This window comes from Pleuronectes platessa, chromosome 19 (genome assembly GCF_947347685.1).
Source record: "Pleuronectes platessa chromosome 19, fPlePla1.1, whole genome shotgun sequence".
In the NCBI taxonomy this organism is placed as follows: Eukaryota; Metazoa; Chordata; class Actinopteri; order Pleuronectiformes; family Pleuronectidae; genus Pleuronectes; species Pleuronectes platessa.
Window position 1 is genome coordinate 16,637,522 of NC_070644.1, and position 26,113 is coordinate 16,663,634.

Genomic DNA, 26,113 nt, shown 5'->3' on the forward strand with positions numbered 1-26,113 from the left:
TTATGGGTTTCTCTGACGGAATCTGCCAATAGGAGCCTTTCACAGATTTATCAAAACCACCTCTGCTCCTCATGTTGTTGAAAATCATTAAAATGCCAGGCACCTTCTCTTGGGAGGCTTTATGGCCGGGGACCCACGGGGGATACCAAGTATAATCCCTCACTGGAGGGATTATATTTCCCATCTGCCCTGGGAACGCCACGGGATCCCTCTGTGGAGCTGGAGGAGGGATGCCAGGAACACCCCGCTCAGCCGGCTGCTTGGACAAGCAGGAAGAAAATGGATAAATGGAAAGATTGCCATTCACCAGAGCAAATTCACTGGGGCATTGTTTGAAGGACACACTGTCAGGTGATTTTCGGTCGGTTTAGAGTAGAATGCGACACACATGCAGTGTGAAATGCTGATCTGTCTGTCAGGTGACGTCACGGGTCGCTGGTTAGATTCCTGCAGCAGACGACGTGTATGAATCAGATCAGTGTTTTATGTGCAACGTGTGCACAAACAGAAATACAGTAGTTCCTGCATATTCTACATGTTTCCAACCGTTAACCTATCATGACAGTTGACAGTATTGATGCCTGACTTCACAGATAATGGTTTTCTTTTGCTTCACTACAATAAGAGAATACATTTATCAACATTTTCAGTTTGTCTTGATTAAAAAAACTAAATATTACACGCTGATTATTGATCTCTAAAGGGCCTTATAGAGTATTTAATGGACATATGTCGAAATAACATATGTCTTCTTACGAGTAACTGAACTATCCACAGTAAATATCAGTACCAATGATAATATGACCTCGGCATAATTTTTCCATACAAATAACCTCATTATCAATATCATGAAACATTAAAAATTCTCAGCATTTTCAATCACACAACCGAAAATTCAAACCTGGAAGTAAGGATGAGAAAAACACTAAAAACCTTATCATGCCATAGAAATGAACACAATTTAAAGTGTGTATGACTTTCAGATATTGAGCTAAAACACAAAAAACCATGAGGATAGTTCTTTAAATGTTCATCCAGCCTGTTTCCCCTCATCGATTTAAACTTGATCGGAGGAGTGAAACCGAAAAATAAGACGATAATGAAATTGCTACAAAAGAGAAAATGAGACGAAACAATGTAACAAATGAAACGAGACTTGTTTGTTCTCGGGCACGAGGACGAATCGGAGCAAGTTGTTCTCGCCTGTCGAGAACCGTTGCGAGTAGCAGCTTCAGCTAATGGACGAGTGTGGGGAGAGCAGTGAGTCATAGAGCTCGGCTCACAGAACCCCATTTTCTGCCAAGTTCTACGTGATTTATGTCTCCGAGAGTATGTGAGTGTAACAGAGAAATATGGAAGCCTGCAGCAGAGTTCAGTGTGTATCAGAGAGTGTGTTTGTGTGTGTGTGTGAGAGAGAGTGAGAAATGGTCGGTATTTGAATGGTCTGTATTTATATAGATCTTTAATCTTCACAATACAGTTTTTATCCATTTACACATTCATTCAGTGCATCTGTGGGCAGCTCTAAGCTCTATTTTTCTCTATGAGGGGCAATTTGAGGTTCAGTATCTCGCCCAAGGACACGTGTGCATGCAGATGGGGAACACTGGGATCGAACTAACCTTGTGGTCAGAGGACGACCGCTCTACCCCCTCGGCAGCGGAGAGAACAGTGGGTTTGTTGAGCAGCCCCGTGCGGGACAAAGGCGTCTCTGAGACACAGACCTACAGCTGATTATACAGGCTGCAGACTGCATTAACAGCATAGCTCACATTTTATACATGTTACACACCAGGGCTCATTCACATTGGCTGGATGTGGCGCCACTGTATCGCAGGCCCAACGTACAGAGACAAACAATCATTCACACTCACACCTACAGACAATTTACAGTCTACGATGAAGCTAACGTCACTCGGTATGTCTGGACTGTGGGAGGAGGCCGGAGAAAACCCACACAGAGGAAACATGCAAACACCAAATAGAAAGACTCTTTGTTTTTTGTTTGATAATTTATGTCATTTTAATGTATTATTATATCTGGTTTTACTGGAGAATATGAATTTCATATATATATATTGAAGTGAACTGTCAACAATCTATGATTTGTCTTATTGAAAGTAATTGTTTTTACATCACAGGAACTCTGCTATAACACACAAAAATGAATCTGTGGCATTCAAAACCACAGAGCGTTTCAACGAAATGAAACAGATACAAACAAAAACAATATCAATTTTTAATTAGTACACTTTCACATGAATAAATTAAGACATTAAAACTGGTTTCAGTGTCGCAGGCGGATAGTAAGGCTGCTGTGGTCCACGATTCAATCTTTGACATTCAAAACCACAGAGCGTTTCAACTTTAAATCTGAAGAGACTAAGAGAAGAAGCTGAAAAGAAACATGTGACTCATATTTGAACAATTCTTTACTTTAAACACAGGCTGATAAAACAACAACGCAGAACAGAGGTCGAGATTTCTGTCTCAAAACCATCACAAGAGGTTACAAACGTTATTTAACGCTTACAGCATTTCTATGAAACAGATACAAACATAAACAATATAATTTGTATTGCTACACTTTAACATGAATAAATGAAGACATTAAAACTGGTATCAATGTCGAAGGCGGATAATAAGGCTGCTGTGGTCCACGATTCAATCTGTGACATTCAAAACCACAGAGCGTTTCAACTTTAAATCTGAAGTGACAAAGAGAAGAAGCTGAAACCAAACATTTGACTCATTTTTGAACAATTCTTTACTTTAAACACAGGTTGATAAAACAACAACGCAGCACGGAGGTCAACATTTCTCTCTCCAAACCATCACATGATGTTACGAACCTTTTTTAACGCTTACAGCATTTCTATGAAACAGAAACAAACATAAACAATATAATTTTTAATGCTACACTTTCACATGAATAAATTAAGACATTCAAACTGGTATCAGTGTCGCTGGTGGACAGTAAGGCTGCTGTGGTCCACGATTCAAGGGTCTAAAAAAATCATTCCAAGCCTCCAAATATTATTTAAAATGCAGGCAAGTGCTGTGACAAGCCTCCTGGCATCGTTCACATGTGATTCACATGGCGTGTGTATCACTGCCGACTGAACACGTTCAAAACTAACCAGGTGAGTGTGTGTGTGCGTGTTGAGCGAGAGAGAGAGAGAGAGAGAGAGAAAGAGAGAGAGAGAGAGACAGACTTGCATACTAAGGGGAGGACAAGTCAGTGTCAGTATGACGAACTGTTGCTAAGCAGTGGTGGTTGCTAGGAGGAGGGGGGGCCGGCAGGTTTGCCGTCAGTGATGGAATCTGAGGGCTTACCTCTGTGTGTGTGTGTGTGTGTGTGTGTGTGTGTTGATTTATTTAGTTGAAACACCGACTCTACAGTGTGGCAAAAAAAACGATTTCTACGTTATTAAAACTGCAGCTATGGAGATTTATCAATTTGAATTAAAAACAGGTAAAAAAAAAAAAAAAAAGGAATAATATTTTAATATACACAGCATCAGCTCAGCCTTGAAGCGAAGCCGTGATGTATGGGACAAGTTGCTGCAGTTAAATCTAATGAGCCGATGAGATTTGTGTGTCGTGATCTTTTTTTTTATGCTGTAAAATCTGGGATAAGAGGAAAAAAAATATACCGTCTAGCGTTGTCATATTTAACAAAGGAAGAATGAGTCATTGACTTTCTGCTGCAGATTCATCACAGACAGCTGCAGAGGAACTGGCAGAGTGAAACCAACACACTCCTCGGCTTCCCCCAGGAAGATTACTGTATTATACGCAGCGGGGGGGGAAAGCCTCTCAGTTTGACGGCTTCCCTCTCAGATTTCTTTCGAGCCTACATGTTGTTGTTGTTGTTTTTTTAAATCTTTCAGCTGGTAATGTCACTAGATGTGCTGTGCATCCCTGAGCTGGTGTCACTCTTGTCAGATCTGGTCTGATCCAGTCGGGCGAAAGACATGGTGGGGGGGTTGGCGGGGCGAGACACAGGCAGCCATTTGTACTCCAGGTCCTGTGATGGAGGGTCCAAACGCCAGTCGTAGTGCGTTAACAGGTACACACAGGCTTCCTGCACAAGTACACAAAAAAACAACAACCCTGATTCACGTTGCATGTTTTTAACTGAACTCACTTATGGACGCTGCAGATTTAAGAGCAGTGTGGGCTGCACTTCTTTTTTGTTTTTTTACTGCAGAGCTAAAACGAACTGTTGAGACTAGAAGGCACTTGGCAGAGCGAGAGCATCCGCCAACGCTGAATCACTCTCCAACTTGCAAAGCTCCAGCCTCCATAACACTTTGCTCGTGTGTTGTTTTTTCACATTTGGAAATGGCAAAGCAACGCAGCACCTTTCAGCAGCCAAGCTGAAACTGAACAAAAATTTGAGTCATTAACGTCGCGTCTCAAGTTCAAACATAGACGTATATATATATATATATATATTATAAATCCAACCACTAACATGGAGGAGGCAGGACGTGTACTGCAGTTAGCCACTAGATGGCAATCAAGAAGCTTTGGCCTCACTTTTGGGGAGCGGTCATGTCGTCTATGTAAATGAGACAGTTTTACACCTAAACAATCTGAAAGTAGATGTTCAACTATACGACAGAAAGATACATCATCCACCCTTTATTTTCATTCTATGGCTGCACTCAGATCTGCATGGCTCGTAATTCCATAGCGAGTATCTCTTATTGGCTGATACTCGGACGCTTATCTGACTATACTCATCCACCGGTTTCCCCACCTCCCTCCACTTTATGAATGAAGATTTGCCTGACGGAGGGGGAGGAGCAGGATGGATGAAGCGGGGAGGGAGGATGGAGGAAGGATGATTAGAATGGGGGTAGGGAGGAAGGAGAGAGGGGGGGAGGGATGAATCGAGGAGGCGATGAGTCACATCTCTGACCTAGAGCCCTGCGGCCTACTTTTTACTCTGGTCACACCCTTCTATGTGTGGGTGTGTGTCTGTGTGTGTGTGTGTGTGTGTGTGTGGTGGCATGCGAGAGTGGTCGGCCTGCTGAGAACCAATCAGACTGGTATTTTAGGCGTAGCAGAGCAGGTTACAGTGAGGGATGAGGTTCAACGTGAACATCATCAGTGTAAAATAAAACCCCACCAGTGTGATGGATATTGTGTTTACTTCCTGTACGTTGTGATGCGGCAGTGTGCGGTCAGTCGACGTGTGTGCTTCTACCGAGGAACTCCTGACATCAGAAGACAAGCTGCAGTTCACTCCTGATTTCATTACCTCCACCAGGGAGGTTGTTTTCATCTGGGTTTGTTTGACGTCGGCAGGATTACTCAGAAACTACTGGACCGATTTCCATGAAATATTGTGTGTGTGTGTGTGTGTCGGTGGGACCAGCCTGACCTTTCACAACTTTATTGACTATAATTAAATTCTAACTAGCAGAAAGAGCTCATACATTCACTACAGTGCACTTGCAGTGTTGGTATTTATCTCCTGTTGCTCTGGAAAGCCACACGCCACAGAGCTCATCAGATGACATACGACATTAACTGGAATTTGGCCTAAATAGCAAACACCATTATAGCTGTGTTTCGGTTTTAATCCTAAGGTATTGACATTATTTCACAAACCAGCTTCTGGTTGTTAGAATAAGACAGATTCAAATTATGTAGATATAAACATATTCTATTTTATCTTTCTCTCAACATCAGGTTATTTCATGATTGACTAAAGCATAGGCATGAATTGCTATAACTGCTGTGGACACTAAACAATGGCAAAAGTGTTTGTATGTAAATGGACGTGACTACTCATTGTCCACTTGGGGAGCTGAAGCATGAGAACAATGTCGTGTCCACGTTATCCCATTCATGCCATTTCTGAAGCAATACAAAACCAGCAGCCATCTTGAATCAGAAATCCAGTTTTAAATAATGAGATATGATTGTTGCTGAAGAATGAGGAGCGAGCAGTTCATTAAACTTTCCACCTGAGCTCCACTCAATCATGGCAGAGTCAGCTCAATAACAAAAACAGAACTTTTAAGCTACTACAATTGATTCATCTGCAACTACTGAAAATCATCCCCACACTTCTTGTTATAACTGTGAGGATCCACTGGGTAAACTGGGTCACGGAGGTTGTTTTCAGGTTGGAAATAGCCCTGGACTCCCCAGTGTCAACACTTGTACAGTACACACAACTGTTTCCAGAGAGAATCGCCCTGCATGGGAAATAAATCTCCCTCCTTCCTGTTGCAACACCTGCAGCACACCTGTTCCGGTGTCGTCTATAGGATCAGGATGTAGGTGTGTGTGTGTGTGTGTGTGTGTGTTTGTGTGGGTTTATGTTTGTATATGTGTCTCATGAGATATGCGATGGTGGCTATGGTGAATGTCACCGTGGGGAAGAGCAGGTGGTTTAAACAGGACAAACTGTACCTGGACTATTTCATCTGATATCTCTTTCAAACACACACACACACACACTCACACATTCTCAAACTCACACACGTGGCCAAGCATTTGATCATTCCCATGAGCAGTGTTCTATTTACTGAACGGTTGGGGGATGGTTCACCTCTCTTTCTCTGCTCTTTCTTTCTCTCTCTCTTATTTTATTCACTGAGCTATTTAAGCTTCAAACCTCCGAAATAAGACTCAAAATATCATAAACAAAGAAAAACAACAGTCTGTTAGTTATCCATAATTCTTATTACATTCATCAGCTAATTTAGAAGTTTCACAGTCATATCGGTAATGGAGTTTATGTTTGCGGATATATGCTGATATGAAAACTACTGAATAATGCAGAAAAGAGGTGCATTCATGTTTACATGTTGTTTACTTGTCAATTAAAGTGCCATATTTTAGGTTTTTCTTTTTTGTATATAGTTATTTATAATAAAGTTATGCTTAATCTTTAAAATGTCAGTGTTATGAGCAGAGTCACCTTGAGGAAAACGTCCGCAAGCTTGGATCCAATGCAGTTCCTGGCCCCGCTGCCGAAGGAGCACAGGAAATGCTCCTGACCTGCGTTCCTGCACAGACAATAAAACACAGGGACATGGTATTTAAAAAAAAGCATATATGTGCAAATAAATCAGGAAATAAAAAAACACTTGTGCTTGTCTTTTCTTTCTTTGAATCGGAGCACTCAAGCCAGCATTGTTCAACAGGACTGGATTCCATTCATAGTCGCTGGCTCAGCAGGATAATGAGTCCTTCATGCTGCTGTTCAGCGCATCTCAACAAAACGGTCAAAGGAGGCGTTTGTTATCCACAGAATGATCATCAGAGGTGACATCAGATGAAGATCAGATGACGATGACACAATGGGTGGACGTCACTCCAACACGGCCTCACAACCAATGAAGGAACGTGAAGGGTGGCCAGTGAACAGTGGCCCTTGTTCATCAATGTATGTGAATAAATCCAGATGTGATCAAATCTGGCATCGAGAGAAAATCTTAACCAGAACCAAGAAAACTCTTCTTCTGTGGTTGTTCAATAATTTACTTTAAAGTCCCTCTTCTGGGACACAGTGCAACATCGGGTTTGTTTGTCTAGTAATTTCTTCACTGATTTACGTGTTGCTCATAGAAACTTTCACATCATGCAGTCAATCACTAAGATGAAGTACATTTCTCCTCTCATGTCTTATTTTGAAGTAGTTCGGTAAATCTATATTTGAGTTTAAAGTAGTGTTTACTACTGTGCATTTCTTTAAGGTCTTAAAGGGAACATATTATGAAAATTCCACTTTTGTAGGTCTTCTACACTACACTGGGTATCTGGCATGTCTACCGTCCCAAAAACTCTGGAAAAAAAACAACTCTCGCGAGCCAGGAAGCTGCGCCCGCTCAAGCTCCCACTGCTCCCACTGCTCCCACTGCGGGGCTGCGCTGGGGCTCTTGCAGCCAGGCTCACCGGGGGTGAGGGGGGCGGGGCACTCAAAACAGGTCAATCTGAGGAGGGCTGTTTTAGACAGGGTAAAAATGTGCTGTTTTAAATGATCCTTGTTGTATTTTGACCAAAATATGTTACAGACATTTCATTAAGACCCCAAGGAGCCATATCAACCGTGGTAAAATGGGCATAATATGTCCCCTTTAAGACATTTTGAGTGTGTTTAAATTATAATTTTTTGCATCAGCAAAGCTGTTTATGATTATCTTGCATCTCGCATTGTTTATGTCCTCAAGGCTCGAAGCCTCTGTGGGTGAAATCAAGTTTCTTCTTCAACGTCCACAGGGTTAGTTGAAAAAGGGGATTTAGTATTTTTCAACCTGAGCTCTATGATTGTAAATGTATGTGGCTAAATGAATGGTACTTAATGGACAACTGCGACAGTCCATGAAATGTCCACTAAAAGTGCTTTTATTCACCAGTAAGGTCTCAAATTGTTATTCTGGGTCTTTGCTAAGAGTCTGGCAACATTACCATCACCATTCATTTACACTCACCGAGTCATAGAAACAGGGCCCAGGTTGAAAAATAGTGGAATTCTGCTTAAACGTGGTACCCATGTTACCAGTTTGACCTCCGACCTCTCTTTACCAACTAAATTACAATTTTCTCTTTTGCGGATCAAGAGGAAAATCACCTGGACTCTTGAGAGGATGACGCTTCTTTTCCTCTTAAAACATATTTAAGATGAGGAGATGCAGGTTCGGCTCAGGTTTGTCAACAGCCTGCTGATACAGACCATCTCTCCCCTCCCACCGCTAATGCATCCTGTCTTCCTGAAACCTGAGCTCTGATTAAAGGCAAACAGGAAGCATTAGCGGTGTGTATAGTCTGCGTCCATTGTGTGTGTGTGTGTGTGTGAGTTACAGACACCGAGAGAGGGAGAATATCAGTGTTCTCTGCAGCATCTGTCTAATGGTTTAATGTTCTATTAGTCTCATCCTGAAACAGTGAGACTTGAAGTGCATAATGCAGTCTTACACCAGGAAGCAGTCCAGAATAAGGTTAAATCAAATATGCTGAGCGGATAGGAAGTGAATCACAACTGGTCGTCCAAAGGCTGAAAATGTTTTAATTATCTAACATTTAAATGGTTTAAGACGAACATGAGGCCTCTTTAGATCCACCGTCATTCAACAGTCACAAAAGAAGAAATGGAGCAAAGACGTGAAAATGTCTGGAGTTAAGAAAAGCAACAAATTGACCCGAAGGCAACGAAGCGAGAAGTTGTTTAGAATCCAAAACGATGGAACTTCTGGTTTTATTTGAGCGAGAGACGACAAAATATCTGCTTGAGTGCTTTTAAATAGATTAGTTTTTCAAATCAGATTTGTTTTGGGGATTCAAACAGGAGAAGTGTCTTCCTGGATAGTAAGGTCTCTACAGACACTAATGACTGTGGTGCAGCTGTGGCTCCGGAGGTACACCGGGTTGTCCTATCTAGAAGGTTGGTGGTTTGATCCCAGGCTCCTCCAGTAGACTAACAGAAATAACTTTGATATTTAGCTGGTTGACATAAGAAATTTAAAACAACAAAAACATTTACGGCTGAATTAAAGATGTGAAATAAAATGTCAAGTCCCTCTGGTTAGTGTTGATTGCTTTGAGCATCACATTCAACACTTACTTTACTTTTGTAATTATAAGAATGTTCCTACTCCTGAGTTTTTATCGTAGAGCAATAATCTGATAAATATAACTTGATATTACCAAGAACAAATCCTCCTCTTTGACAGTAGATACATTATTAAAAAACAGGCTGAGCAAACAGTATCTTTCAGATTGATCTAAAACTAGTAACACAACCTGCTGCAGTAGCTCTGACTTTTATCTGTTGGACTCATTTATCTACAGCCAGGGCCTGTGTGGCGTTTGGCCGACAGGATGTTAACTTGCTATCTTCACTATTTGCTTCCAACTGGAAAAACACACACACACAAACTCTCACACACACACAAGCTGGCAATATGTGCCGGGACTCACAATATACACAAGTATCGCACAGAAAACACACATGCACGGTGTGTGTGTGCGCAAACAGACGATGTGGTTAAACTGTAGTTATTGCAGGTGGGCTTGTTATGTAACAGGACCGCAGTCGTGAGATTAAACAGCCAGGTGGCGAGGGAGAGGAGCCAGGCAACTATCGAGGCTCACAGGAAGAAAGTGTCTCCAGGAAGACTGGCAGATGGAGAGGAAGAAGCAGGTCGGAGGAAAGAGAAACAGACTGGAAGATAAAGGGGAAGGATGGAAGAGGAGATTCAGCAAACAGAGAGAGAGAGAGAGAGAGAGAGAGAGAGAGAGAGAGAGAGAGAGAGAGAGAGAGACATCTATAAACAAGCTATATTTTAAGAGCTTTATAATACCACTCGAGACTTAACTTTACATGAGAAAATATATTTTACTAAATAGAGTCATTCTCAAGCCAATTATCATTAAAGGGACTTTTCCCTATGTTCAGAATGAAGGTAGCAAGCTGGCTGGAGAGACCAGAAACAGATTGACATAACACAATTCATAATTTAAGACAATTTTAATATATTTTGGGACATTTTATTCGTCAACTTTTCTTTAAGTGCATAGACGGCTCTGTTATACTCACAGAAAAAGAAACGTCTACTGAATCTTAAGGGTCAAACACATATATTCTCAACTTGTGTATCTATATATATAGTTTTCTGTATCGATTCGTGATTCAATTCAATTTCCAGCTGCAGATTTTGAGCTCTAGTGAGTATTTACAGCAGTAAAGGCTCATCTCTAACATTTCTCCACACAAATGGAGATTCACTCTGTGGCTTAGATGAATAAGCTTCGGCTTTGGCAACACAAACAATAATAAACGGTTGCATCAGTTCATTGTCGCTCTTGAATAGGATTTGGTGACAAATATATGATATTACCAGATTTATCCTTTAATGCTCAGAATGTTTTTTTTTTATGAATGTATATTACAACACACACTTTCCTATTGATATATCTGTTTGTTTTTATGACTCATTTTCGAGATTCTCCTCTGACTCATTCTTTTACCCCGGCCCATCCTGCAGAGCACGATGTTCACACAAACACACACTCTCATAGACACACACACACACTCTCATAGACACACACACACGCACACACAGTGCAGGGGGAATCCCCATTGGTAAAAGCGGGTGTGAGGTGGCCAGTTACCATGGAAGCAGCTACCTGTCTATTCATTCATAGATTTATTGTTTTCTGCTCTGTTTCCTTCACACACACCAGTGAATTTAAAAAGACAGCCATTTCAAAACGTGTATCATGCTCCGTAAATGTAGATCATCAAAAGAAAATGTCCTGAATTAATATTATTTTATATATATATTATTTGTATAGTATAATCATATGTAGCTTTTAGTTTTTTTTCTTTGTTCTATTGCCACTGAATGAAAACACAATGTTCCTTGTGTGTTCAGGCTGTAATATCTTATCTAAAGACAATCTTTGTTTCTTACGATAAGATAAACCCTGTGTGTGCTAATGCTGCAGGATAAATAAAATGGTGATACAATAATTTACTTATGCAAATATCTATGAAGCTAAATCTTCACATGCAGGCACAATAAACTGGGGTTATGTGGATGTTGTGGGTTTGTCTTTGAAAATAATCAGATTTGTTGACCTTTAAAAATGGCTCTAAATTAAATAAATTACTAAAAGAATAATAGACAGAACAGAGTGATTTTTAAGTCAGGAAAGAGAGGGTAATCCCTCAAAGGAAACGGTTTATAGAGCTATTATAACTCATAATTTATCTATCTCCACTGGTTTCAATTAGCAAATCAGCAAAGTGCCACTAAAAGGGGTTTCATAATGGAAATTCAGTTTAACGGGTAAAAAGAGAAACCCCAAATCAAAAAAAAGGGAGTTTCCAGTTTTTTGTTCTGGGAGCCAAACACATGTGCTGAAGAAAAAAAAAAAAAACACTAACACGATGGGATCTTCTATGACTCATTTTTCTGTATCCCATGGGGCACCATCCCCATCCCCCCCCCCCCCCCCCCCCCCCACACACACACACACACTCACACACTCACAGAATTGGTAAAGACTGTGTCAGGTGACCGGTTTCCATGGCAGCAGTTACCTACATACTTAATACATTCACAGTGCCCCCACCCCCCCCGCCTCTGCCTCTGTCGCCTGAATCAAAGATCATGAATGAGAGTAAACGAGTGAATGGAGGAAGAGGGTGAATAGGAAAACAGTCGACTGACGGAGTGAGGGAGGCCGATCAGGTTTCGTTTCACTGCGGCAGGGATCAGACAGGCGGTGAAGGATGTTGTTGAGCCAGAGATTGTGTCTCTTTGTGCATCTACAGTTGTATTCAGACGCCGTGTTTGTGTCGATCTTGATGCCTGTGTGTGTGTGTGCGAGAGCGATCAGGTCAGATTCGAGCTCTCAGGCGCTGTTAGTCTATCTGCATTGGATGCCAGGGTACCGATGTAGGCGTATGTATGTACAGCGTGATTTCCCAACACAGAACCAAAGAGCTTTCTGCAGTCTAGACCCCAGACAGAGCAGATAACTGGTCTGCTATTTACAGAAAGAATAAATGTCAAAATCAAACCTGTGTGTCTCCTGATTCGATATGAGCCTCATACGATATTTCAATCTTATCATGTAAGGACCCTGATCACAGGTAGGAACAGATTCTGTGTCCAAAATGTTTATAAATCGATTATTACCTCTTCCGTTTTATTGGTTTATCTATTAGCAGGATGACCCAATTTCCACCAAACTTGGTGCAGGGATGGGGCCTGAGATGAATCCATTACCTTTGGGTGTGGATGCAGATAAAGGAACAGAGGACAGAGGAAAGATGAACAGATCTAGATTTCCCAGTGTGTTTTAAGACAAGTAATTCACGACCACTATATCATGAGTAGGAACGCTTCAGTGAAACTCATGTGTTAAACCCACAGCTGAATGAGACTGCTCCAGTTCAATAACTTCACTTCAAAGTCCTCAAATAAATAACTAGACTAAATATTTAGCGTCTTTACCTGCCACTCCACCTCTCTGGCAGGAAGTCGTCTGGCTGCTGGAACACCTCCGGGTCCCGGTGGACGCCGTGGCTGATGTAGATTGCACCGTGGCCCTTTGGGACGTGAAACCCTGCGAGGGTGGAGTCCTGTACACAACAAGAGAGAGAGAGAGAAGGTGACATCACAATATTTACATTGTGTAGTTATAGTGCATGAAAGCAAAGGAACAGAATGTCAAATACTTAAGGTGAATGGAAAATATTTATTTGATGCAAGAAAAATAAACATAGAATACGAATATGGTGAGAACATCAAACCCAAACATATAGAACTCTTTAACAGTAGAACCACACACTCTTTTTTCTGACTTAAATTACACCATTTACTGTAACATTCACTGTCCTCTGTGTTAATATAATAATTGTAATATAAGCTTTTCTATCATCTCACGTTATTATACTTTCACATGTTGACGTTGCTGTTTGGAGAATAGAACAAGATTCCCTGTGATAATTCATACATTTCCAACGCTTGAATTATTAAACACACTTTAATTTATCAAACTTGAAAAATCATAGAAATGCTGTTTCACATCTGATACACACAGAAGGGGATTTTAAAGTGGATTTAAGTATCTACAGGCTTTGCACCACTTGCACTGAGGGTGAACTGAATACATTGAAAATCAAGCATTGTGAGAACACGCTTAAACAACCTTTTGAACCTAACTGAATGGGAGACATTTCTAACCCTCATGTTTTTCCTTGAACTCCCCTTTAAACCGAGTTTCCTTGGGGCAAAAAGCCCACTTACCCAATTGTTGCCCTTTTAATTCACCTTTTTCACTACATCCATTAGTAGCTGCACTAATGGACTCCCAGAGAACATGATCACTGTTTCTCTTTGCTCCACCCTCGCTCTCCTTTTCTCTCTCTGCTGGAGTGGAAAATCTTACACAAATCCTCCTCCTTTCTCTCAGTTCTCCCGGAGAGACGTGCGTTCATCCTGCCTCCGACCTGCTCCCAACACAATCAGGTTGCTGCAGCTGCTGCATATCTTTGTTCCACTTGACGGAGCTGATACTTTTTCCACCTGATTGTGAATACTAATAATCTTTCTCTTTTTGTAAACAACAACCAGCGCAGAGACATCTTATTAACTCTTATCAGTCCCGATCGAGGACTCATCTCTTTCTTTTGTAGTAGTAGTATTTCTTTAGGGTTGTTTAGGTTCAGGTCATTTTCTTTGACCTTGCACGTCATGAACCAGTGTCCCATCCAAACGCCTTAGGGAATCAAAATGTACTGGTGTGTTTCCCAGAAGTGTCTAATGATTCAGCTTCACAGCGTCACCAACACGTATCATCCCCCCCACCACCACCACCACCACCACCACCAACCTCCGGCTCCCTCCCTCTCTACCTCCCTCCCTTCCTTCCTTCCTTCCGGCGGAGCGGAGCGAGTCAATCCCGGAGACAGATCAATGCCTCTGATTGGGCTGTTGCATAAGCCTGGTGGATGAGGTCACAATGATAACACAGCCGGTTCGGGGGAGGAGGCCGAGATGCTCCGACCGCTATTAACCTCGGAAACATGCAGCCGGCCAGAGAGGAGACTGGATTACTGGTGGACGGTGCTAATGTCAAACCTGAATACAGAATAACAGAACCTATTTCAATGACTGACAGTGCAAAAGAAAAAAAATAATTAATTAACAAATATAGCAGCACTAGATAGTTAGTTAGTTAGAAGTTAATGATAGTCAGACCGACACACAGTGAAATAGGACTCTCTGACAATGAAGGCAAGGTAAGAGAGAAACTAATCTCTTACTGAATCCTGGATAGGAAAGTCTATAACACCAAACGGTGAAATGACACATATCGCGCTTCCTCTCGCAGCCAAACAGGAAACACATCGATCAATATTGTTTTGGCCCTGATGCCAGCTGAACCTAGTGTGCAGCAAAAGTGTTTTACATTTGAATTTTGAACAAAGCAAAAGCAAATATCTCTTAAATAAAAAAGGTTGCTTCAAGGCATTCACCCTAACAAGCTGAAAGAAGCTTCATGAGAAATGACTCAAAATGACTGTAGAAGATCAAACTGGTATTTACAGCAGTGTCAATATTATTGAAAGGATCCTGTCCACCCCCTGTTGGTCTCAGAGTGTACTACACTCACAAGGGAGGACCTCACAGTGAAAGAGATTTTCACCTTAAGTAACTTAACTTAAAGTAATCTGTCGCCATCTAGAGGAGAGGAGGGGAACAAGCAGGACAACCAAATAAAATCCTGGAGTATAAATAAATCCTCAACTCACCCACACTTCATGAGGTACTATTATTTTCAGTGCTCAGCAGAACAAGGTGTCCCCCCCCCCCCTCCACCCATCCATAATTTTGAAAGTCAGTCACCACGACCAGATCTGTGATCTATGAAAACCAATAGAAAGTGTTCATGTCCGACCTGATCAGCAATTCTGCGTCCGCCGATGAAAGCAGGCCAGAGTCTCTGCACCTCCAGCAGTACGTTGTGCAGGTATTCAGGCTCTTCTCTCGCTCGCCGACGTTTCTCCTCCTGAAATTCAGAAGAGAAAAGATTTATATTTGTTGATTTAAAGTAAAAGAAGAAGCTCTGGACAATGATTGAGTTAGGGCACGTAGTTAATATAGAGGTCCATCACAGGCTTTTGATTTGGGGTTGATCTAAAATGCAATTCTTACAATCAAAAGAGCTAAAAAAAGTCCTGTTTGTGTGTTACTGTTCACAAGATTTCTATGTATTAAAGATCAATACATTCAGCTGTATCAACACTTTGTGCACTTTGGCCTGTGTTTGTGTACCTGTTCGTTTCCACTGAGTGCCAGAGTGAAGGAGGTGAGCAGCGACGCAAACGCTTTGGGGATCAGAGCTGAGATGAACAGCAGGAGATGCTGGGAGGCAGCGCTGGAGTCGGGCAGCGGCAGAGAGCCGAGAGAGCCGACAAAACTAGAGAGGGTCAGGGGGAGAGAGAGTTTCAGGCAAGAGAAAGGCACAGAAACTATGAAGGGACATCACTGTTTTCAGAGGATAACGTCACTGTATAATTTAGCAGCCCTCTGTCTGACAACTGCAGAAGATAGGAAAATAAGCAAAGTTCTGCCTGTTGGATTCAAACAAGTTGAATTAGAAGGTAAAGGACGAGTCAGTAGCTATGATTCTAGGTTCCTATATGATCAGCAAACTTTAAATGTTGTAAAAAAGTTAAAAAACGTGATTCTACAGGTGGAGGAATCTAACCCCTCTGTGTCATTCTCCAGTTTGTCTTTGATGATGTCCATCAGTTTGTCTCTGGCGTCCAGAGCGGTGGAGAAACCCGACGACCACAGAGGAACCTTCATGTTGACCGGGGCAGAGATCAGACCTGTGGGTGCAGAGGAAACAAACAATGACACAAAGGAAACACTCACACATTAAAAAAAGGGAACTGGTAAATCATGCAATGTCGAATTGCAGAACAACAAGGCTGTCTTACTAAATGAGTCTGCAAAAGAAAGAGGGCGAGTGTCTCACAGTACCAAGGAGCTGTGTCTGTGTCTCTCACCGTGCCAGTGCAGGGTGCAGAGCTGCATGATTTCTTGGAACAGCTCCGGCTGCTCCTCCGCTCTTACGTTCAGAAAAAGGCCCAAAACCAACTCTGTCCCCAGGCGCTTGAAGACCGAGTACACACACTCTGGCTGCCCACTACACACACAAACACATGCATCAGGTGCAGATTAGTTTTACTCTCCTATAATATATATATATATATTATTTATAATATATATATAATTTTTTTTTTTTTTTTTTTTAACAATATATTTATTGAGTTTTACATGTAAGAAACATACATTCAAACATTTGTAGACATACAAACGTTTATGAACACCCCCAACCCACAATCAAACACTCAGGGTAAAGAAAAAGAGGTAGAAATTAAATAACTTAAATAAGATTAAATAAAATAATTAAAAAAAAAGCATATAAAAATATAAGAATAAATGGAAGTAAATAAATACATAAATGACTCTCCTATAATACTTAGTCTTTAATATAAATGACATGAATTAAATGCTCTTAAACTAGTAAACACATGATTGTCAGTGTTACCTGAGAGAGAGGTCCTTCAGACAGCGCACACATACACTGTAGAAAAACACACAATTATCTTATTTTAAGTAAATACAAGGGAAACTTATAAAAACACGTGTCCTGGGAAGATATTTTACTTTCTTATGTACGTTATAACAACAACATGAGCAACATCCACAAGTTAGTCCAGCATTAAATCCCCATACTACACACTGAAACCCTGTTTCCCTACCTGCTGATATAATCACTTGACGATTTCAAACAGCTTCCTGTGAACAGGCTGGTGAGGGACAGACGGAGAAGACAAGCTTCTTCACCTGCAACACACAGATGCAAGTTTCTGTTTTATAAAATATGAAAAATGGCCTAAAGTCCAAAGTGACAACTTCAGGAGTCTTGTTTGTTGAAGCCTTGATGCTGTAACATCATTTTAGAGCTAGATTAGATGCTCTTCTGTGTGTGTGTGTGTGTGTGTGTGTGTGTGTGTGTGTGTGTGTGTGTGTGTGTGTGTGTGTGTGTGTGTGTGTGTTGTGTCTTTACCATTAGTGGTGACAAGGGTGTCACCGTACATGTTGGTCATCAAGTCAGTGGGATCCTTCAGGAACACGTTGGATTTCTCTGAAATAAACCAAATAACTTGATTACATATATAAACACATACATATACATTTCTCCATCTGCAGGTGTGCGTGTCAGTTATTAAACAACATTGACAAATGTGGGAGAAAAGTTGGAGAAAGTAGGTTCTTCTAAACCACAAACATAAATACTGTATGTAAGTAGACTTCAGTGTGTTTACACAAATACTTCCATGTAATGTGAAACACTGACTTCAAATCATATGATATATTATTAACCAAGACAAACAGGACACATTTTTATTGAATAGATTTTTGGTGTGACCTCTGTTTAATATGAATATTCAAAAAACGCACTTTCATCAAAAGTTTTCATGTCATGTTTCCCCCCCAACTCCAAACCAGTGCTGAATTACCAAAGATAAACGGGGCACAACTCTTTTCATTTGATTTTTCTTTTTTCCGGACATTTTGATATATTGTCCTAAATAATCAAATATATGCAATTTAATGAGATATCTTTTTCTAAATTCAGACTTTATTGTATCCAGGAAAAGTTAATGATGCATTAAGACGCTTGGCATATTTGCAATTATATCGACTGGTGTGAAGTTTTGATAGGATTAAATGATATTAAGTTATTTCATGCATGAATTCATGTAATTTCCTATTCAAGGCCCTTTTTTACAACAAGATTGTTTCCTATAAATCTTCAGTAGCCTCTTAATGTGTTTATCCTGGCATTAATAGGACACATATTTCACAGAGCTTGTATTTATTACATTACAGTGTCTCTGGAACCTGCAGGAAAACAACGATGCTACATTCAAACTCAATAACAGCTCCTTGTTTCCTTCTTCCTCTTCGTCATCACGAGTCTCTCCCATGACACGTCCCCCTGGAGCCGGAGGGAAGTTCACTACATGCGGATCGAATCCTGCTTCAGAGACAGGTCGAGACCAGGGAACTCGACCTGTCTCTGCGTATCCGTGCTAACGTGACCCGGACTAGGTCAACCTAGGACACCTGTTACACATACACACACGCACATACACTTGTAACACACGCACATGCACCTGCTCAACATACCGCACAACAGCTCTCTCATCCCCGCCGCGGAGCAGATGAACACGGTGGGTCTGTTGAGCAGCCGGCCCTGGAACACTCGGCCCCGGTGCTTGTCGACCCGCTGCCGGTAGAAGGTCACCGGGTCCCGGTAGAACTCCAGGGACTTGTCTCCCAGTAACGACACACCTGCATTTCCTGGTAGTTTGGACATTCAAGTAAACCGATGACGCAAATTCGTCAAAACACGTTTGACTCACAACTCGAGAGCAACCGCGGCTGCGAACTTGACCAAGACCGAGTCCAGGTCCAGACCCGGACTAAACCCTCATCTGGTCCCGACCCGGACTAAACCCTCATCTGATCTGACTGGGGATCCGTTTAAACCGGGCGTCTTCGGGGTAATCGACCTATGATCACCGCTATAGATGTTGTCACTATTTTCTCCGAGGTTACCTGAAGGGCTCACTGGACACTGATGCGTTCTCACCTGTCCGGAATTTATCGTTACCTTTCAACCTCGTTTTGTTTTTATTTTTTTATTAAATGTTTAATTTTTTTCTATTTTATTCAACTCACAAACTTAAAAACAAATAAAAGAAATACATAAACTCATCATACAAAGAGGAAGAGCACAACTGTGGCTTTCTTCAGATGTGATACAACCAATAAGTGTAAAATTAAAATTAAAATTGAGAGTGGAATGATATTGATAATGATATATAAATATGGATATTTTGAAATGTTATTACAAAATTGTGTAACATAGTACTACACAGTCGGCTTTCAGGTCGATTTACATTCTATATAATTCAGCTAAACTAGTTTAATCCAAGAAGCAGTCTCCTCTGCTGGTTGTCTGGTGTTCTCACAGCCAAACCAAGTCTAAAAGAAATCGTAGTAACACAACTTGCTGCGTATGTTGCACAACTGTATTGTTTATCCTATATTCTGTATGTTTTCAATGGTGTTGTCTGTGTATGAACTTTTGATGTATGTGGACAATAGTGTGTATCTACCTGTCAATCTTTCTAGCAAGGCCCGTCACCCGAAAGCTTTTTGAATAAAGGTTTTATTTAGTAATGAACATTAAAATGAAGTTCAAACTTAGTTTCTTGTTACAGATTTTGCATTATTCCTTTAAGGTCTCAGGTGTCATCATATCCCAGACACCTCTCATATGTTTTTTCCATATTCAAACTTTGTTGCAGCAAAAGTGGCAGTTTTAGCATTTTATGGAAATGGCAACACACGTTTTCATTGAATGGACTGATGATTGAGTTGCACTTGTTTTTGGCCCCAACCACTCAACTAATCACATTGCGTCATGCAGCCACAGGATGGCAGCACCGATCCCATCTCTCTCTCTCTCTCTCTCTCTCTCTCTCTCTCTCTCTCTCTCTCTCTCTCTCTCTCTCTCTCTCTCTCTCTCTCTCTCTCTCTCTCTCTTTCTAGCCCGGTGTCACTCACCAGCAGCTCGTGCAGATCGGATCTGTTTTCTATTATTTCGTTTGTAAATCTCATTTCATGTCTTCAGTTCATCGGGAACATGAGGAACACGCAGACTCACCGGAGGAAGGAGGCGAGGAGCCCGGTACAGGTGAGCAGGTTGGATTCTGTTCTTTACATAAAAGTTTGACAGAGAGAAGGAAAGAGGTGTAGAGGGATTAAAATAAACAATTTTGACAGTTTAAAAAACTACAACTAGAACAACTGAAGACCTTTATCATTCATTACTCATTTATTGTCAATCTAAAGATCAGTGGGTTATTTATTAGGTTATTGATCAGGCTGCAGGCACCAAACATTACATATTAAATGCGATGCACGTGTTATGATTTTTATCTCACTTAACTCATTAGAAGGTCTAATAATGATATTTGTCATATAGTTTCATTTTAATCAACCACTTTTAATTCATAAAAAGGAGAAATGTCAACATTTGATGGTCAGTGTATTGTTTATTATATGGTATTAGAAGTATGTATTTTGAGTTCTTCAATATGAATTATTATCCACTATCCTTCAGGGTCTGAGACTATCATACAGACAAAAATACAGTAAAATGTGCAGTTACATGTTAGAGAATAAAACGTCATATTTGTGCAAGAAAATCAGCAGTTAAGCCACAAGCCGCAGTATTATAGTGCACATTAAGCGATACTTATACTTAGATTAAGTGCTTAAACTTTCCTTGAACTTCCTTTGGTTCACCAGGGTTTTTATTACTTGTTTTATGACATGACTTATGTCACTGGAGTCAGAGACGTGTCCATCTGAGAGCACGGATGAGTTAACAAACAGTGGGAGTGTGCAAAAGGTGAAAAATTGCAGTTATGAGGAGAGTTGAGGAGAATCTTTCTGCGTATTCCCTGTTCGTTGGGCCTTCGAGCCAAAACATGTTGGACTTACAGTAAAGAAGTTGCTCTTTGTACGAGAATCGCTGGAGTTTCTACCTCATCAGACGTTTGCCTTGCTCCATGCATGTTGGAAGCAGGTGAGGTTGTGCCAAAATTGCCTTCCCTGCCTCCACAGCATTCCTCTGTCTTTGTTTTGGCCTGCTGGGTTTGGAGCTTCACGTCACTATCTCCTAAAAACTTTAGTTGGCTGTCAGGAGATAGCAACGGTCAAGTGCCCCGAAAACAGAGAACTCCCCGATGACGTTTCATCGCTGACTTGCTGCAGTTTCTCCTTTTTCTGTTACTTGAAGAAAGTAGTTTGTCATTTCTAATGTGTTATTAGAAATATGACGCTCATAGTTCATCATCACACACATGCACATCTATGATCTGTTGTAGGGTAGTGTATGCTGCTGCTGCTGCTGCTACTGTTGGTTGAGCTTTGAATTGACTGTAAACATTGTGCGGTCGAATAAGATGTTCTGCTCTGACACACTGTGCTGTGTACACCATGTGAGTGTGTGTGTGTGTGTGACTGCAATAGCTTTTCTTACCTCTTTAAACACTGACCTTTCATAGCCAGTAGAACTCGTGGGGACCAGAGTCCCGTCCTAATGAGGCAGAATGTCATAACCGGGCTTCTGGTTCAGTTTAAGGGTTAAGATGTGATTGGTTGGGTAAGTTTAGGCAGGGAGGTATGAATTGGTCATGGTGATGTTTTGGTCAGGCTGTCCACAAGGAATGAATGGAAGTTGATGCAAACAGCTTAATAAGGATGGATGCGCAAACTGTTATCAGTGTGTGTTAGAATAGTGTGTGTTTTTTCTGCATTGCACTCCTGCCCCATGATTGGCTGATTGGTTTATTGCTCTTGCGTCTCTCTGTGAACTCCACCGCATACACAGGACACAGTCAGTGCCAATAACAATGTTCAGGGAGATGCACATGGACGAAAAAGCAACAACAGCAAAAAACGAGGGCAACAAAGCTGAGCATAGAAAAACAAACACAAACATTTTATCTGAGGAAGAATCTGCGGCGCTTCAGGCCGTCTGCAGGCGGAGGTCAGTGCTCTCAGTTCATTCCACCACTTCTCAACCACTGAGCCCAGCGATGATGGCTACTGGATTCCGCCATTCACTTCAGCAATTTATTGATGAGGTGCAAACAATAAACGTTTACACACACAGGTGATTTATTATCACATTGTGTTTGTGTTGAATTGTAAATCATTGGCACAGCAGCCCATTCGGTTCAGTCACTGAGACGCGGCCCATTGAGTTATTTTAACACGTAAACAAATGAGTAAGTAGGTTAAAGAAAAGATGGAGACACAACAACAGACAGAAAAGATATCATATAAAATTATTTAGTATAATATATAATTCAAACAGTTTTCTAAAATGTATATACAAGGAAAAAAGGTTATGCAAAACGGGTTCAAATAAATATTAAACGTAAGAAGTAACATTACAGTTGGTTGTTATGCGCAGGATGTGTTTGTCAACATGGCCTTATATAGTATATAGTGTAAAGCCATTTTGTAAACATTGAAATTACATTATTATCTGGTGATATGGCTTGAATATATATATTTATATGTCACCAGAAGTATTCCCTTTTTCTCATTGGTACGTATATGATCAAAATGAAATGGCTGCTCAACATGACACCTGTGATAACCCCCAGCCGCTCCTGTTCTGATCGTGTGCCAGCCGTCTTTGCTAAAGCACCAAGTCTCACAGATATTAGAAGATGACTTATAGACAGAAAGACGGGTGCGAGCCTAAGCTCTCACATGGGATGTGACATTTTCAAGGGCAAATCTGAGGCTGCCGTGTCGTCGAAGCAACTCCCTTGGTTATTGTTTAAATCCCCTCTCTGGTAATAAATAAACGTTTTTTCTTTCCCTTGTCGTGGCTCCTGTTCTCAGGAAGTCTTTTCCAAACCGGCGTCGGCTTGCCAACTTCTTTTGGCATGTCCCCATGCACGAAACATATTAAACCAAATCGGCACCATGGAATCCTTTAAACACACAGCATTAGTCCCAATCCGCATTGAAAGTATGAAGCATCAGATCGTTCCTCACTCAGCGTCTCTGAGCTTGTTTCCCAGCCCATGTGTAACCTCTGGCAGCAACTTGGCAAAACACAGAATAAACAAAAAGCCACTTGTGAGCGGTTTTACCATCATTACCAAATTTAATAGCACAAAAGGTTAGAATCTGGATGAAAAATTAAATCTCATTTTGATTATGCTGTGAGAAAAAAAACACCCGACCTCGTCTGGGAAATTGAAACCATGTGGATCAGGCAGCGGCCAGTGGCATGAGAGCACTGGCCGGTTCCCAGGTATGAGCATCTGTAAGTGAATCCGGCAGGTGAAACAAAATGGTGTTGAGAGACAGCGAGTGAACTCCACTGATCCTGAGGCCGTTTTTTATTTTTCTTTTGAAGGGATCAGCGGGGCTCTCTGCCTTCTCCTGGAAAGGTTATCTCCTCTCCCCTGCTCTCGCCTGCTGTGCCGCCCTTATGAGCCACTCCCTGTAGACATTTAGGAGGGAGCCGCCGCCTTCAAGGTTAATTTCAGGCAGCCTGAACCAAAGCCAACTCATTAGCCTGATTCCCAGGGCTTGCCGGGTCTTATTCATTGTCAGCGTCACATCAGCCAAAGCGACATGTTTGTCTATACTTTTGCCTTTTTCGGTTATCGAAAGAGATTAGTAGTGCAGAAGTGAATTCCACACAATGTTATCAACAATGATAAGCTCTTTGTTTTGCTCCTGCACAGTTTGGAAATACCTTCTCTGTTTTTAAATAGCGTTTATTTTCATCCACTCTCCAGCTGTTTGATGCTCGTTTCACATTCTCCGACTTCCTCTTGCCACAGGCCGGGTTTCCCTTCGGGGCTCAGTCTTATATAAATGGCAAAAACGTATCTATGCAGCGAGACTGGTAAACATATCTCACATGGCAATAAAACAAGACAGGGCTCAGTTCGCTCGAGTTCTTCTCCAGCTTCTAAAATAGTTTTGAAATTTTAACCGTGGTGGGGTGGGGTGGGAGGGGGGGGAGTAGGGTAGGGTAGCTGTCAGTATGTTTATCTCTTAATGCAGCTATAGAATTACACTTCAGGCTCTTGTTGGACGATCCTGAATCGTTGTTGATGAGTTATTTCTGGACAATCAGTTACTCAGTGAAAGAAGCAGAAAGCAGGACAGGGTGGTATCGTCTTTTCTTTTTAGTGGAACAAGAAAGATTTGGATGAGTTGAATGGGTTTAAATTGAACTTTAATCAAAAGTAAAAGTAACGTGAATGAATGAAAAGGGATGACGCTTTCATTTCCACAGCCTGCTTGTGTTTTGCGTTGGTCCACACATCACTGTTTGTGTGCACATGTTTATGTGTCGCTCTCCTCGCTCTTCTTTTACCGCCGAGTTGGCACCGGCACGAGGCCAGCGCGCTCAATTACCTGCTCACAAACCATTACCCTCACCCACGCAGCTCTATCCAGCAGACACACTCCGCACTGCACTGGGTTGCATCTTGCTCCCGTCATGGGCGCAGCCGGCCAGAGAGGGATTTACTTCACCTCTGTGAGTGCAAAGAAAAGTCAGTGGCTCCATAGCAAGATAGAATAAAAGAGAAACCAGGGGCTGTGGAATATTCGTGAAAAGTTTGAGTTAAACACACTTTTGAAGTTTTCTAATTTTAGTTCGGCCTTTACGTTCTTTTATGATCTGATGCTTATACCCTTTTTATGATAACACAATTCTTATAGTGAATCATGGAACATGTATTATCAATGTTCATATTCTCAGTCCTGTCTCAGTGTTATCTTTTCAACTTTGTTCAATCCAAAGCCGGAGTTTAAGGTATTCCTGAAGTTATTTGTAAAATAATTAACTTTAGTTATTTTGAACTTGGCAGAACTGAACCTGTTTTTCAGCCACACTGCACGTTCCAGGAACGCTCTTTATCAATTTCAGCTGCCAAATATGGTCTTTAAATGGGGGGGAAAATTGCTCCAGATGCAGCCTGGTTATTCAGCTGCTTATTGCACAAACCAGTAGCATATTGAAGATCCTCGAGATGAACTGTCCTGTTTGCACATCACGCAGCTTGAAATGACACAAAGTAGACAAATGGAGCAGAAGCCTCGATGTTTCTTGGTTTGAGATAATGAGTTAATTCTCAGCAGACTTTGTCCATCAGGATGTGTCACTCCTGGAACACTATTCCAGGCCAATGTGTTCCCAGAAGGTTCTGAAAGAGTGAAACACAGTAGAAAACTAGACAAGGACGGGAAGTAAAGCAGGTACTATTAAAGTAAAACAGGAAACCACTGACCTGAAATCCAAAAACAGATTCATTCAGAGCCAGTTACTGTATTGAGGTCAACTGCACGAGACATGTACCCTCTTGTGCACCTATAGGGACACGATGATGTTGCATGATGGGAACAGGAAACTATTGCACGTTAACACAACAAGCTAATTGTGAGGGAAAGTAAAAGTAATCCTCAAAAAAACGACCAGTTAGTGCTCTTTAAAGACACATCTCTTAGGTACACATTCTGGTGAAAGAAGTTTAGCGCTCAGTGTTGTTTGCATGTCTTGTGTTGTGAGTAAACAATCACCTCCTCCAACATTTCATAAAAGTGCAAAGATTCATTCCCCAAAACACTGACTGACCTAAAAGAATGAAAAGGAAAGACAGATCCAGGGCTTCTCTTCAGTGCCAGGGCGCTGAGGAGGAGATTCACTGTTGAAGAGGCAGAGAAACCAATTCATACACTCACAATAACCGGAAAGTAGAGCAGAATGCAATACAGCTATACGCAGGGCTTTTTATTTTCCTGACTGTCTGGCTCTTATGTTGCTGCTCCCATCACTCTCTCTGTCTGCACACTCCACAGGCATGCAATATACAGTAGGACGAGCAGGGAACACCAGATGAAGTAGAAGTGTGAAGGTCGTGGGGCTG

General features: G+C 41.4%; 2 protein-coding genes across 2 annotated transcripts in view; one reads left to right on the plus strand and one right to left on the minus strand.

Annotated features, from left to right (window-relative positions):
• Positions 1 to 2,225: 2,225 nt before the first annotated feature.
• LOC128425132 (putative cytochrome P450 120) lies at positions 2,226 to 19,181 on the minus strand. Its single transcript, XM_053411650.1, has 11 exons — positions 18,753 to 19,181; positions 17,626 to 17,703; positions 17,318 to 17,402; positions 17,104 to 17,139; positions 16,559 to 16,698; positions 16,255 to 16,378; positions 15,819 to 15,963; positions 15,442 to 15,552; positions 12,993 to 13,120; positions 6,947 to 7,034; positions 2,226 to 4,087 (listed from the first exon to the last, which is right to left on the minus strand). The coding sequence occupies exons 1-11, from the start codon at positions 18,940 to 18,942 to the stop codon at positions 3,890 to 3,892; spliced, it is 1,323 nt and encodes a 440-aa protein (XP_053267625.1). The 5' UTR covers positions 18,943 to 19,181; the 3' UTR covers positions 2,226 to 3,889.
• Positions 19,182 to 20,188: 1,007 nt separating this feature from the next.
• LOC128424828 (5-hydroxytryptamine receptor 4) overlaps positions 20,189 to 26,113 on the plus strand; it is a 30,032-nt gene continuing 24,107 nt past the window's right edge. The window contains exon 1 of the mRNA XM_053411235.1: positions 20,189 to 20,328. The gene's annotated coding sequence lies outside the window, so the exon portion shown is untranslated. The remainder of the gene's footprint in view (positions 20,329 to 26,113) is intronic.